The following is a 16,116-nucleotide window of genomic DNA, read 5'->3' as shown; positions in this document are numbered from 1 at the left end:
GCTAAAAAAAAAAGCCAATTTCCTTTTAAGCTGAGCATAGTTTTGCTTTCTTATTTAAACAATCATCTATCATCCTTTTTAAAGGTTTGTTCTCCAAGGCATACATATTTTCAAATACAGTTTAAACCATAATAATTTATCAATCTATCTTTCCTGTGCAGCAGTTTTTCTTTCATGTGCAAATATAATGCCTGTTAAAAAGCTCCTGTAGATCAAGACACAATATCTCTCTTTGAAATACTCCAGACTATAAATTAGGTGAATTATTTAAGAATATAGAAAACAAAGCCAAACAAACATAGCCAATTTATTCTGTTACTGAGTGGTGTAAACTAGTTTTAGAGCTGTTAAGAATTCTCTGACAAAACATTTTCTAGCAGGGAAAGCAAAATGTTTGGGTGGGGTTTTTTTTTGTATCAGCTGGTTCAACATAAATTTTTATCTTCAAATAAAGCTCTATGTCACTCCTTGACAGTTGTGATTCAGAGATGAACTAATGGATCCTGGAAAATACCGTTTTGGACTACTTTGACAACAGGTTAAGTATGACCTATTTCAAGAATGACAGTGATTCACTTGTTTTGCAGTAAATTCTTTGTAACTTGTATCGTGACACAACAAAATACTGAAGTTCTCCACTTGAAGAGTGAAGTATTTTTCCTAATTCACTAAGAGATTTATCAGGGATGCCAAGCTGTTTTAAATAAAAACTTTCAACATAACCAGCAATTTTTGTCTTACTATAAAGTGCACGGTAAAACACCACAGCTCTGCCAAAAGTAGGAAGAAATTTGAAACAAAACTTGTGCATATAGGGTAGCTGAAAAAAAATCTCAAATTCTACCTTCCCCTCTTCAGTTAACCACACTATATTGAGACAAAGCCCCATGGGATGTTGATCTGATTACATCAGCTTTCTCAGGATTAGAAACACAGAAGAAATGAAAGCAACACAGATTCAACCCAAAACCTTCCCAGTTTTGGTCAGATGCTGTTCATTAAAAGCTGAATCTTATTTTCATGTATTCAAATACGAAGTAAAGAACAGATCTCTATCAAGTAGAAGTGATGTACACAACAAGGTTAGAGAAAGATTTATAAAATTGGTGTTTAAATCATTCAAAGGGGCACTTCCAGGAATGTTTCACATATTCTCTGTGTCTTCCCTCTATAGTCACCAGTTACTTCACTCTTCATTAGCCATGTAGTACACTTCCCCTTCTTGAGAACCTCACTTCTCTCTAGTTCCTAATTCGAATGACAAATAGAGCTATTCAATATCGGTAGTGTTTCTGGGTAAAATAAACAGTTCCATTCCACTGAGCCTAACCTTCTCTGCTTGTAGTACGAAGAAAAATATCAAGCATGAATTGATTTCCTTCTGAGAACTACTTTTAATTGATACATGAAACCAAAAGTATAGTTTCTTTATAACAGGCTTGTCTGTGTAGGAACATCCTAAGCCAAACACAGATTAGAATAGACAGAACTTGCCATTAAGTTCTAAAATTAAAACAACAACTTCCCCACTTAAATATATAAGTGGCCAGCCATGTAGGTAGGAAGGGGGACATGCAAGGTGCTCAGGCTGCATGCAGGTCTTGACAGGTCTGCAAATAATGTCAAGGTAATAACACACAAGCTACAGCAGGAAAATGCTGATATCTATCTCACATGAAATACAAACACCTGTAGGTGTGGAGACAGTGATCCAACAGAGACCACAGCACAAAAACTCATTTTCCTGAGTGACACCGCTGCTCATTCAGCACAATCCCACTGGGCACTAAGAAATACTGGTACCCAACTATATTTTCCTCCTACCTGCAAGCTAATTTGAGTTTCACCAAGTCCTCATTTCCCGGAATCTGCTTCAGGCCTTGCAGTTCTCCGATACAACATTTCTTCACGTATGTGACTCACCAAGTTAACAAGTCAGACACCCAGATTTGGTCAAACAGTACACACAGAGAGCAAGCAGCATCTTCAATACCCAGAGTGACACTTGGACTCAGATTCCAGGAAAAGCAAGGCAAGAGGATTAAACACAGGTGTCTGCCAAGCTGCTGATAGTCTAACCTACCACACCGACCTTTTAAATAGAGGATGCAGAGCTGGTAGCTTCCTATGCATTCTGTGACACACTGAACATTCATTTCAGCAGAAGGGAAGACTTTTGGAATCTCTTATGACAAACAGATGCATAAAAAGTGCTATTCTAGCACAACTGACCTCCAAGTTACATTTTTAGTGACTTTTAAAAAGAAGAAAAAAAATAAAAATAAATTCCCAGTGCAGATACAAGACTTTAAATTCTATATTAGCATTTCTATCCCTAATTATGCTACAGATAGTGTTAAGAACATCCCATTGCTGTATTTTTTCAAGTCTTTCTTAATTATCAACCCTGCTTTTCTGCTCCTCTGAAGCCATGGGATCAATTCTGCAAAGGGGTACCATTTTTTGTCACTGCAATCTAAACGTTATTCTCCTTATTCTATTGTTCCCTTCACTAACAAAATCATGTCTTCTACTGAAAGTGAAGCAAAGCAAGTTAAAACAATTGTTTCAAGTTTGTAATCATTAGGCACAGTATCAATGTAAATAATTTTTGATCTTGTTCTTCGTTCCCTAGCCCCTCAGAAAATTAAGTCTCATCCTACTTCAGTTCTTACACTCCCACCCCATCATAAGGCATCTATAGGTCTCTTACCACCAATCAACATACTATTTCAGAACTTTTACCTAAAACTGTATTTTCTTCCTAATGTAATATGCATCTTCAACAGGAAATTATTTACAGCATTTAAAATAACACATATGCATATAGAAGGGAACTTCAACTTCCCTTAACATGTAGATCATACAGTCATCTATCACTTTTAAGTCTAAGAACATCTTCACTACTTCCAAGAGGAAAAATTAATTAGTAAACCACAGAGCAAAAAAAAAATAAATAAATTTTGTAGTGCTCTGAAGGATAATTACGTGGAAGTACAAGAGAATTACAAGGAATATAAGCTTTGTTGAAAACCATGATTTCAAAATGCATTTTTGTATCACATATAAGAAGTGAATTACTTTAATCAAAGTAGCTCATGACTCTGCAAATGTTTCAGCAAGATTCAATCCTCAGGTACCGAAACAAAAACAGCCATGTACACTGTAGTACTGTAATGTTTTTGAACACTCCCATTCAAACCTAACCTGGTTTCATGACATGCAATTATTCAGAGAAGATAAACAGGAAAAAGACATTTTTAATCAAAGAGTCAACAAGCATATAGGTTTGGGTTGGGTTTTTTTTTAATGGTCTTCCATGCTACTTTTTAATTTCTCTCTTACAATCTCCAGCATGTTAGGTTCCCATGACAAGACCCTTTGCAAAAACCATCAAAAGAACATCTCTCAAAAGTGTTTAGTATGATCCTGGTCTGAAGACAGCAGTGTCAGTGTCTCACTAAATTTAAAAAAAAAATATCTGAGGATATCCCCCTGGAAAGGTAATACAAGCCCTTCTAGGAAACAAAAGGATGAACAATACATGAAGACAAGGACACCCTAAAATATTTAATTACATCTCACCCTAGTATTTTATAATTGAAAATTAACTTAAGATGAATATTCATTTGTAATTATTCAATAATTTCTTTATAGTACCTTCTGTATTACACAGATGTATTCTGTTCCAAGTCCAAATATGGCCAAAACATATCCCTTACCTTTTCATTGTTGTAATAAGAAATGCTCTCTCCATCAAATTTGACCCAGCGCTTCTGAAACACACGTTTGCTGTGAACCAAAAATTAACACAATTAATGTACAGCTAACACTGGTTTTAAGAATGTCTCAATCACAACTTGTAGAAAGGTCAAGTCTTGTTTACCTTTCTGTTCAAATGAATATTCTGAACATAGAACATTACTTTAAGTGCTACAAGCTCTATTAAGATACTTTCCAAAAATGAAAGCTGAGAACATCAAATGGACCATCTCACTGTTATGCTTATGACAGGGATATATCTGTCCCTCAGTCATTCAATATCAACATATCTCCCCAAGACTCTGTTTTCTGGCCAATGAATCGATAGCAGCACACCACATCTCCCAACAAGTACAACATGAAATTTTATTATTTTCAATGTGTATTATCTACTGGACACCATTAATGAGAAACTTTTGGTGTGCCATTAACTCAAGCCCCATAAAGACCTTCTAAAAATATATTTTTACATCAACCTGAAGTAGTCCATTACACTCATTAAAAATGTTGACAGCTTGTTAGCTATCTTCTATAAATGTCTCAGTTCTAAAATCTATTAAACATGTTAATTAAGCAAGAACAAGACCCCACTAATATCTTTTCCCAACACTATTTCCTTTCCTTTTAACTGAGTGCTCTGCTTTAGGATTAGTAGACTGCGATAGCTTATCAAAACTTTAATCAAATAGCAGCTCAGGCTTAATTAACTTGAATTATATGACTACAATAAATCATCATTTTTCATAACATGGTAAGGTCAATGTACCATTTATTTTGCATTAAAATGTCAATAAACTTCAAGATTATACAGGGTCGAGTGAATCTAAGCACCACACACAATGTGAGCAATCTGAATGGCCATACAATTTCTAGAGAATTAACTAAAAAAAGAGAGGCCATACTGTCATGGCATGATTTGTAGCAATTTAAGGAAACAGTATATATTTTTTTCCCCAAGGAATCAAAAACTGCTGGGTGTAAACTGGACCTTTATTAAACGAATGGGAGGTGTAGAACAGAATGAAATTCTCTGCTGGTGGGAAGTGAAATAAAATATGACAGAGCTTCAATAGTTTGAAAAAACAAATCCTTTTCTAAATTTGGTTGGGTTTTTTTAATTCTTCAGATGTTTGAGAAATGGTATTGTAAGAAAAAGAAACAAAAATGTATCAAACACTGAACCACCCCTGAGAAAAAGTCCTTGAAATACAGCTGTGGAGTGTCACTGGATCAAGGCTAATGACAGTGCAACTGTTCTACTCAGTACTAAGCACTAATTTTGTGGTTAACTCATTATCTTTTCCAAATAATTCTCACACTGCACTTTCTTGAAGTTTTCATAGCTTATTCTCAACTCTATTCCTTCAAATAGAGCAAGACAAGACAGCTGGAATCAAGAACTATACTTTTCATCACTCTGCTAGCTAACTGGCAAAAGTGTTGTTTAAAAAAAAAAAATCCTGTAAGTAAAATAAAACAAAAGTTACAAGCAACTGCAGCTCTCCAAGATGTCAGTACCCTAATAATTCTGGGGAAAAAAAAATAAATAAAAAAAAATAAAAAAAAATAAAAAAAAGAATGAAAGAAAGAAAAACAGTTTGACAGTTTAACAATAGCTGGAGTTTAAGGTCAGTTAAAATAAAACAAAAAACCTATAACAGAAATTAAATATAGATTTGTTGTTGTCATCTGTTGTTGTCATCTAACCTCCAAATGTGACAGAGAATTCATTTTCTATTGTGGACCCTTCTCTTAATTATTTGGAATATTAAGACTTGAGCTGAGATTTCTCACATCAAATTTTAGATACAAAAATAAATTTAACTAGAAGGAATTCACCCCAGGTGAATTCTAAGCTCACAGCTCAAGTAACACAGACAGAAAGCAACAGGGCCCCCAGTCACACTAATTATTAAGTTATAATCCATGATCAAATTAGTAAAGTAGTATTTCAGAATCAGAGTTTGTTCTCACTTTCTAGCCCACAAAAAATGAGCAAAAATGTAGCAACTGGAAATACTGGTACAAATTCATCCTGTATTTTTCCACTATAGCTCTTGAGTGGTGATCAACAATTTTAAGAAAAATATTTTTCCTGAAAGCATCTCCTAAAGAAACTTTAGCATAGGTAACATCACTAAAAATATTTAAATACATGAAGGCTTGATGCTCTTTCAATGAAAACAATTCCCTTTCCACTACAAATATTAAGCAGTCACTAAATACAAACTTACTATCTCTCATGCAAACATACATTGTCATGATTACACTATAACCACTGCAAATACCATACCCTTGAGGGGATAATTTATCCAGCCATCCTGCTTTAACCTTCTTTACTGATGGTCCGTAAAAGCAAGCATATGGTGTTATCGATTCATTTCCAATCAAAGTTTTATCTCCATTAAATTGCCAAAAATTCTTCTGTTCACTAGCCAAGCGATCAGAATCTCCACTTTGTATCTTACTGAAAGATGCTGAGTGTGTTTTCGTTTTATTTTTCTTTTTCTTTAAAGATAAAGAATGTTGTTCCACAATAGAATATACAGATTCACTTTCAGATTCTTCTGGTGTTAATGATGGGTCTTCCTGAGACAAGAATTCATTTTTTGCAAATTCTTTTGTCTTCTCCTTCTGATTATTACAGTAACTGTAAATACAAAGTGAATTTTCTCTTAAAATTTATTACTACAATGCACAAATACATGAAATTAGTAATTAGAACAAATACTTGTACTATATGTTTATAACTTGTATAATCACAGTGATAACCACAGACATGCTAAACACAATCTACCTTACAACTATGACCATCCTGAATCCTACTTTCTCCATTCAACAGGAACAGTACCAAAATAACACTCCTGAACAGCCTGAACAGAAATGTAAAATTAAAATCTCCTTCCTCAGCAAACTAGCTTTGCTGTTTTGAACACTTGTTGACTTGCAATGTCACCTCTTTTCCCTCTCCCACCCCAACAGGAGCCTGGTGCAGACTGAATAACTAAGAAGCATATTAGCTCCCACTTCATCAAACTGGCCACTGTCTCATGACAGGAGTGGTGAGTGTGTTTTAGTTATGTCTTTGTTTGGATGGGTTGCTTTTTCTCTAATGACAAACTAAATTATGAGAGCATTCAGATACAGTTAGCTATGAGACACACAAAAATAGAACTTGGTCTCCCTTATTCTGACTAGGGAAAACAGGGACACTCTTCAAATCCTCAAGAGATTCTCTTAATTAATTAAACAGTCTCAGAAGAGCCACAGTGCCCAGATTTGCCTCATATAGGATGGGGTAAAGCCTCTAATAGAAGAAAACGTATATAGTCATGGCTGTGCCCTCAGAGCTAGAGATCCATGTGACATCAGCAAATAACATTTTCTTCTTTACACTTTGAGTTTCTCAGTAGTTCTTATTTAATACCATAGATTCTTGGAAGAATATTCTTCATTCTTTCCTAGATGCAATTTATTTTCACAAGCCAGGAATTCATCTCCATGAAGTTCCTAGAAAAGAAATATATTGTAACTAACATTTGTACTGAAGGAGTAAGTGATATTTAAATTACTGTAGATATAAATCACACACAAACAGCCTAACTAGAAAAGCTGTTCTTTCCCACATTTTCAAACATGAACTTGAAAGATGATTTTTGTATTTTAAGCAATGTTATTTTCAACATTTAAGCATGGCCCAAAACAAATGATACAAACAAATCAGATAAAGAAATTCAGTGTATAGAAATACTACTCCTCTGACTTTTCTCAAGGCAGCGCTTACACCCTGGTTTTGGCAGGGATAGAGTTAATTTTCTTGCCAGCAGCTGGTACTATGTTTTGCATTTGAGAATGAGAATAATGTTGATAATGCACTGATGTTGCTGGGTACAACTTACTCTAAGTCAAGGATTTTTTTGTTTCCCATGCTCTGCCAGCAAGCACATTCACAGGAGGGTACATGGCCAGGACAGCTGACCCAAACTGGCTAAAGGGATGCTCCATACCACAGAGCATCATGCTCTCTCCTTTCCACTAGAGTTACTATCAGTATTACTATTATTATTATTAGTAGTAGTAGTAGTAGTAGTATATAGTATTTTGCTTTATTGCAATTATTAAACTGGTTTTATTCCGCCATCTAAGAGGTTACTTGTTTTCCAGTTCTCCTCACTGCAGTGGGAGTGAGCAAGCAGCTGTGTTCTAGTTACCAGCTGGGGTTAAACCACAATAACTGAACAGTTTTTAAGCTCAAAAGCCACACGTTACATGCAGTTAAAGTACCATTTATGATTTGAGACTGCTAGCCTCTCTTACATAACAGCATTTCTTCTTGGAATAAATGTACAGCCTTCATAGAACACTAAACATAAAATAATGGCAAACTCAAAATCCTGAAGCAACACTGAACTCAGCCATACTGAATGTATCTTGTTGTTTTGGGGTTTTTTTTGCCAAGATCTTCTTCCTAAAAGGCTCATCTATTAACTTTTGCTTAGAAACCTTTATCATAAACTGCTCACAGTGCACAAAATGTCAAGATTAACACTGCTCATGAACATTACATTTCACACTTCCTAAACACAATCTAACAATCATATTGCACTATTAAGCTTTCCAACATGTCTTTCTTCCTTCAAAAAAAAAAAAAACAAAACAAAAAATAAAATTAACATCTTCATGCTTTCTGACAGAAGTGTTTTAATTATCTCATTTAAGCTTTTATGCGTATGCAATGAAGCTGAACAATGGCAGAAACAAAGTGGATAAGCTTTTATAACATTGCCATTTGTTTCCTGAGTAGCAGCATCTTGTACTTGAAGACCATACCTTGGCAATACAAAAAGGCAAGACTAAAAAAAAGGACACAGTTCAAAGCAGAGGAAGTGTGCAGCAAACACAGTCTGATGCTAGGATAAACCTAGGTGAACTGTTTGCCTTCCTCTGCCAACCAGACCTATTATAAAAATAAAAACTCACCAAAATATAACCTCCCCCCACATCACAGTACTATGTTGTAGCATAGTAACACCAACACAAACTCCCCCACACATCAATAATACCAATCAACCAAACCCTACAAAAGCAAAAAGCATCAGTATACCTTGTAAACAAAGTAAACAGAAAATTCTGAAAGAATCTATCCATTGCTTTCCCTTGAATCTCCCCAAAGAAGGGGAAATAGCCACACTTCTGCACAGTAGTCTAAGATGGTGCATGAAACATCTTCAGAGTAAAAACAATCAGTATCCTTTATCTTCATTTGTTTATAAGCAAACAATTGCAAACCATATCCCCTGAAGCTACATGGTAGTACCTCTTCTTGACTGTCATGACCCACTACAATCTGATGTCCTGCTTGTGCTCACTTCATAATCTTCAGTACCTGAGCAAGTGAATTCAGCGAGCCAGGTAACTTCCAAGCAACAACTAAAAAAAGCATTTCTCTTGTCAGTAGAATTTAAAATGTAAAAGCTGACAAATGAAGACAGGTTGTGGGTAAAGGAAGTTCTATTTGCTCACAAAAGTCTATTTCAAATAAATTAAAACCCAAGCATTTGCATTGTCCTCTTTACAGAAATACCTTATAAGATGCTCAGGCTCAATGCAAGACAAAATCCCCACCTCTTGCAAGTCTCTGAGTTATTATACAAAGACAGCAGCATTTTCTCATGTAGACACATTTATAGAGGGAAGCGTTTCTTCTACATAGATACTGCTCTTATGCATAGGAAGTACCTATTTTTAAGAAAGAAATATGGCTTCTGGATCCCAGACAGATGGAATTACCTACTCTCAGGCCTGTATAAAAACACTCTACTTTTAATCAGAAAGTAATTCAGATACATTTCTGGTTTTAGCTTTTTCTAAAAGGTAGTCTTTCTGATTTCAATAGCAAGACAGGAAACCTGAACACTAAAAGACTGCACAAAGGGTATCAGGACTGAGCTTACATTAAATGAAGATTCAAAGCCATTGAGGAGAGGCATCTTCCTTGGGAGATACCACCTAAGTCTATTAAAGGTAATGTCACACAGTTGTCAGGTTAATTCTTCAATCATGGTCTGGCAACACAACTTTGCAATAGGTCCATGAAGATAAATTCCTCCTTTTAAAATATTAAGGCTTCTCATGTTCAAGTGGTAAAGCTTGCCATGTGGCCAGCCTTCCACATCATCCCAATGCTCAGGAGCTCACACCATTTACCAAGCTCAGATTGCATGTTTAATTTAGTCTGTCTATAGCAAGAAATAAAGCCAGTACTTCACTCGTGAAGCCTAAACTCATTAGAATTCAGTCCTCCTCTGAAAGATTTCTAATATACTTGACTCTTTTAGTTAGATACAACAATAAAACATTTGGAAGACACTTGGATTTTTGCATTATTTTTAAATCAATATTGAAAAAAACAAGTTCCTTCTTCAGGTTGCCCTTCAGGTTCCTGTTTCAATTTATCTTTCTTCCTGACCCAAATCAAAGGCGTATTTTCTTTATAACCTTCATTCCCCTTCCAGTCTGTAGTGACTCATTACCTATTTCTACAGGCACTCCCTTCATAAAAGCCTGCAGAAGCCTTTTCTTTACACCAATGAAACAAAAAGAAGGGTGATGGCTAACATACAAGCCCTTAGAAAAAATCTCAGTAAGTATAACAACTTGACACCTCTCATTCTATATGGACAAACTATACTCTCATGACTTAACATGAAGCAGCAGTAACAACCTCTAAAATCTCAAATACTTCACCGTGTTATCTAAATAGTCTTATTTCTTCCTAGGATATTTGTGCTGAAAAAAATCTGAAAGTGAAATGTATCTCAAGATGTTTGTTTTATAGTTCTTCTTTATGACCTTTGTCCAAAATTAAGTGCTAATGGAACTAAAGTCAGCTACGAAGTTTCCAACAGGCATGTAATAAACATAATATAAGAAACTGTTCACATATATGAAAGTGATACTAAAATCAAAATCTTCAGATCTAGTAAAGGATGTTATACTGCTTTAGCCATGATTCTACAACCAGCAAAATAGCAATTTAGTTTCAAGAAGCTGATTCAGTTTAACAGCATGGTATTTTTGTACTTTGTGCCTTTGTAAGATAAGAAAGAGTGCTGACAACCTTACTGGGTGTGCTTTTTCATAAACAACCATTTCAATGAAATGCACACAATAATGCTAAGAAGTGACAAGAGGGCTAGGAAACATTTTTTAGAAAATCAGCTTAAACCATTCAAGTAATTACAAAGAAGTTAAATTTTAAATTTTTAAAGACATTGGCACAGACAACAATAACTAGAGCAGACAAGACACTGCATTCAAGGAAAGAAAGCTAACAGTCAAAAGTCATCTTTGTATGCACATAGTAAGAACAAGAAGGAAAGACAAGGTATGATTTTCTGTGTACTGTGTTAAAAAGTCAACAACAAAAAAAAAAGGCATAGTATATTTCCAAAAGAAAGTATTTATCAAAAAGAGATTACTTTTATTCCTATAAAACTACTCTCATTAGAAGATGGAATTTGAACCATTTACTCTTATTCATCAATTCTTAAGAAATTAGAATGGGAGAAATAAAAACCCTAGACATCCGTTTGAGTAGTTTTTAATTTAGTTAATACTTCACAATAGTTTAAAAAAGAAACTTTAGATTGAAGACCAGGAGAAGAATTTTCTGTTATCTTTAATTCTGTGGCTTGACACTGGCTGGAAAAAGTGTAAGTAATCACAGAACCAACAATTTCTGGTCTACTTCCTGCTGAGAGAGAAGCAGGAGCTTCGTGGCATTTGGCAAATGCCTCACTAAGCCAATTTACCTCCTATATCTCCCTCCAGGTGATTCAGAAGTCTGTCCACATGTCATCTGTGGCATTTACATCATCAACTACTGACCCCAGCAAAAACGTTCACTTCATAGAATCCTAAAAGCAAAGTGACTTTCTGGGTACACAGCAAGTTTAGGAGATGCATGTAAAATATCATGCAAGAACTAAGAAGTCCTGAGAGCTTTCATACACAGGAACTGAAAAAGGGCAAGGCCAAATGTGACGATCATATCACCTAACCTAATGTGCAAGCTGCTTTCACAGGATATGCAAAACTCTGAGTAGAGATGCCCAGAATTGATCTACAATTCTCAGATGAGAAAAAAACCTCTTACCCTTCTTAGTAAATTCTAAGTTTCAGATTTCAACAGCTTAACCTCAATTATGCACAAAAGTCATTAGTCCTCACAAACCCTCTGCATATACCTAAAAAGACAGAAAAAGTATTGGCATCTAAAAAAGCACAAAATAAAAAAAGAATTAAAGCCAGTATGAAATACCTAGCATGAAGATTAAAGTGAAGACAGACTATATATATTCAGGCTTCTCAACTTACTTTAGCAGCTTTAGAGTTGTCACAAATAAAGGTTTCCCCATATGGAGAGATAATGGGTGGCTTTTCTTCCATGAAAGTATCTTAAAATAAATAAATAAATAAGTAAATAAATAAATAAATAAAGACAGTCACACAGTTCTCTACTGTGAGTCACAAATGCTCTGCTAAAGTCATAATAAAATCAACAAGGGACACAGATTTTCCAGCTTGCAATTTCTCTGTCCTTCCCAGAAAAAAACTTTGAGGGACAAGAAACAATTTCCTATTTCTAAGTTTACTCCAGGTACCTTCTTTTCACCACAGACATTATCACAATTGTTATGTAATCTGAATATAACTTGTATACAGGCATTTTCTTCTTTCCTACCCTGCATCAAGTTAAAATAAAAAATCCTTGAGTTGTCTAACCTAAGAAGCAATAGTGCCAAAGCGCTCTTTATTCTAACTTTAAAAAAACACCAAACATAAATAACCATACAACTCTTTTGTGCATAATCTTCATTTAGTCACCAAGTACTTGCTTGAAATAATAAACAGAAGTTCAAACAAAACATATTTTTCGAATATGAAACACGTTTCCAGCTGACTGCACAAGACTTCTAAATGCTTCAGTACACTATTTAATAAAATAAATTTCCTGTTGTTTCCTGGAGCTATGAGCACTTATAAATAAATTAAGCAGCATTAGTCAGCAATACACTCCTTATATCTTTCAAGAACATAACTCTGCTTAAAAAAATCTGGAAAAAGTGTATTAAAATAAATGGAGCTTAAAGACTAGATTTTCTTATTTTTACTTTATTTGGTCATAATCAAAAAATAAGTAAAAATGCAGAAGTGATTAAATTCTCTGCTATCACATAAATCAATTCTTCTAGACCTTTGAGATGCCCAATATTTCTTAACACATATAAGTAATACTTATTTCAGACAACCGGTCCAATGTTTCTTTTTCCTTAATATTCAAGTTGTAAATATGAGCATGCTTAACTCACTGTTTTGTGAAATTTGCCTCCCAGTGCAAGAAATATTTACAAGGTCCATATTTCTTCTTCTCTGAAGGGAACTTGAACAAAACAAAGCACAAAACAAAGAATGAAAACATGAATTGGAATTTCCCAGAAAATAAGCAAAACCATCTCATGTTAAACAATTAAAATTATATACAAATATAGAAACAATAGATTTTAAAGTGGGAAAATTTCTGATTTATTTTAAAAGTCACACAACAATCTGTTTTCCTCCCCTTATGACACTGAATACTTCTCTGATCCTAGAAGACATCCCAAATTCGGGGTCTTTTTATTCTGAAGTGACCTTAAAAACCTTTAGACTGCTTGAAGAATGGAGATCCCAGAGTTCTCCCTTCTCCTTCACAATGACTACCAGTTACTGCATTTTAGAAAGGATGCACTATACAAATCTACTTTAACATTAAACTCATAACGGGCCTGAGAATCCAGCCAAAACATGCTCCCAACCACTGAAAAAAAAAAAAATTGCCATAAAGTTTTGATTTCCTAAGGTGAATTATTTCTCCCCACAAAGCTTTAAAACCAAGGCATAAATGGCATTGCATTGCAACTGCCTGTGACAACCCCTACACATTTTATACATGGGTAAGAATGTATCTCCATAAACAGCAAAGAAGTTATTAGTGGTGGGCTGGCCCTGTATATTTCCTTAATTTCAAGTATACTGCAATATTATTGCTAGTATTAATATTTCAGGCCAAGATAGCTTTATAATCAGAACATAGCTTTATAATCAGAATTAGAAAATCTCTAAGCCACCTTCACTAGTCCATCAGTTTGTATTAGAGGTCTTTTCAGTCAAGCTCTGAAGTCACCCATTAACAAAATTAGCATTTTTCCTCTTAACTACATTTTCTCTGCTTAAAGTAAGAGTACTAAAGGTTCTTATGCATCCTTATAGAATATTCTGAGGCTGATAAATGCCATGTAAGATCCTTATTGGTTTTCCTAACAGTTTGTGGGTCCTCCACCTTTTAAAGCCAATTATCTTTGACTAAAAATATTAATCTCCTAACTTTTGTTTCCCCATTTAACATATTGAGAAACTCTATTAAGATACGCTGCATTTAGAACTTTAAACCTACTCTCCCATGAAGTCCAACTTGAATTACTCCTAACTACAAAATGGTGCTTCTTCGTGACAGAAGGCAGACATTCATGAACTACTATTTCACATAATTTTTACTTCATGCTTAAATCTCTTTCAAAAATTTTATTAGATTAAATTCAAGGTAGAAGCCACACCTTAAAAAGTTACTTGACATTTTAAATGTTATCCAGGTAACACAAACTAAGTTCCCAATGATTACTTTATAAAATCCTGGGTTTAGAAAACACAGGGTGAATTTGGCCAGTGAAAGTGAATCACGGCCTAGTTCCCATATATAATCACCTATTCTCCTGAGTCATAATTACAATAAATACACAGCAAATACTTTAAAAGTCTGTATTTCATCATACATTTTACTAAAATTCATGTAGTTACACCTTTTGAAGCTCCATTAGCAAATCAATTTCATGTGTTTTTATGTACCTAATTTTAAAGAACTTAATATGCTTAAAAAAATCCTGAAAACCTAACCTAGTGTATTGCAACACAGATCAGTTTTTTGTTGTAAGGTTGGTATCTTTTGAAGGGTATTAGCAGCACTAAACTAAATTAAGATTTACATATGAACAGCTTCGACTCAAAGAGCTTTTAAAATTATGGAGGCTTTCCTTAGGTAGAACAGTGAGTAATTTGCTTAGTTTCACAGTAGACAGATAATTTCACCAGGTAATGAAAAATAACCACTCAGATTGAAAAAACAACAGCAACAAAAAAATACCCCACACTTTTTTTTTTAATCTGTATACTTTTCAGGATTTGTGTATTCTTTTTGATCATGCACCTACATTTTTGTACACGTGGCAAAAAATCCTGCTAAAAAGAAAACTATAGTCTTTTTTTCCAGCATTCAAAAATATAACCTATTACAACTTCTGAAAAGCAAATTTATAAATAATATTAATTAAAAATTGCCTCAAGATAAAAAATAAATTAAATGAGCTCACTTTGAATATCTGCTTGCAAGATTATATGTCATAAAAAACCCACAGTGCAAGCTATAAAATAATAATTTGTCAGTGCTTATTAGAATAGTAAGCTAGTTAAAGCTAGTAAACTAATTAAATATCTGGATTAAAAGGGAGAAAAATACTGAGGACATCTTTTGGAGGAAAAAAATTGAAAAAAAAATTTATAATTATATCAATCTATGACTTTCTCAGCCATTTCAGGAAGCAAATACATCTTGTCTTGAATTTTTTCAATTCAAAAACTGAGTACCTCAAACAAAGAAGACTGATATTCTTTATATTGCTCTTTAATGGAAGGTTAGTGCAAGCAGTCTGCCAATGAAAAATTGTGCCAATTTTTCGAAGATATAATAATAATTTCAATTATTATTCAATGTTGACTTTGTTACAACTGTGGTGATTAAGACTCCCTGTTTTCATATATTAAGAGGTACCGGATGCAGCTCTGGCTACATATACTTCTCTAGCACCCTGTAATATGCATAAACAGGATGAAAGGATGTGATGAGGCAGTGACTGGTCTTGCTAAATGCTGAAAGGCTAGAAACCTAAACCTTGGCGCAGAACTTTGCACCAAGCTGGTTTATTCAATATACTCCTGTCGCCTTGCAAATAAAGTGAGGGAGGGAGGTCAGTGCAAGCAGTCAGTGCTTCCAAGTCTTTACTGGCATTCATCTGCTGAGTGTTTTAAATGAAAGCAGCTTTTGTTTTCAAACATTCAAGACATGTTTTCTTTTCTATCTATCTCAAGACCTAACCCTCCCATAATGCAAACACATCAAAACTGCTCTAGCATGCTGTGTTAAAACTTTGAGGTTCATAGACTGCTAGAAGAGGTAAAGTAATAGTGATACTTTACCAC

The 16,116-nt window shown here is 34.4% G+C and overlaps 1 protein-coding gene across 1 annotated transcript in view; it reads right to left on the bottom strand.

The window, feature by feature from the left end:
* The window catches only part of ARAP2 (ArfGAP with RhoGAP domain, ankyrin repeat and PH domain 2), a 108,384-nt gene that overhangs the window by 88,028 nt on the left and 4,240 nt on the right, over positions 1–16,116 (bottom strand). The window contains exons 2-6 of the mRNA XM_058838005.1: positions 13,137–13,207; positions 12,142–12,221; positions 7,190–7,272; positions 6,056–6,412; positions 3,723–3,792 (exon numbers count right to left, since the gene is read on the bottom strand). Of these exons, the coding sequence (XP_058693988.1) occupies positions 3,723–3,792; positions 6,056–6,412; positions 7,190–7,272; positions 12,142–12,221; positions 13,137–13,207 (661 nt within the window). The remainder of the gene's footprint in view (positions 1–3,722; positions 3,793–6,055; positions 6,413–7,189; positions 7,273–12,141; positions 12,222–13,136; positions 13,208–16,116) is intronic.

The sequence above is a fragment of the Poecile atricapillus genome, chromosome 4, assembly GCF_030490865.1.
Source record: "Poecile atricapillus isolate bPoeAtr1 chromosome 4, bPoeAtr1.hap1, whole genome shotgun sequence".
NCBI lineage: Eukaryota > Metazoa > Chordata > Aves > Passeriformes > Paridae > Poecile > Poecile atricapillus.
Note: the sequence above shows the minus strand (reverse complement) of the source record. Positions and strands in the feature narration are given on the sequence as shown.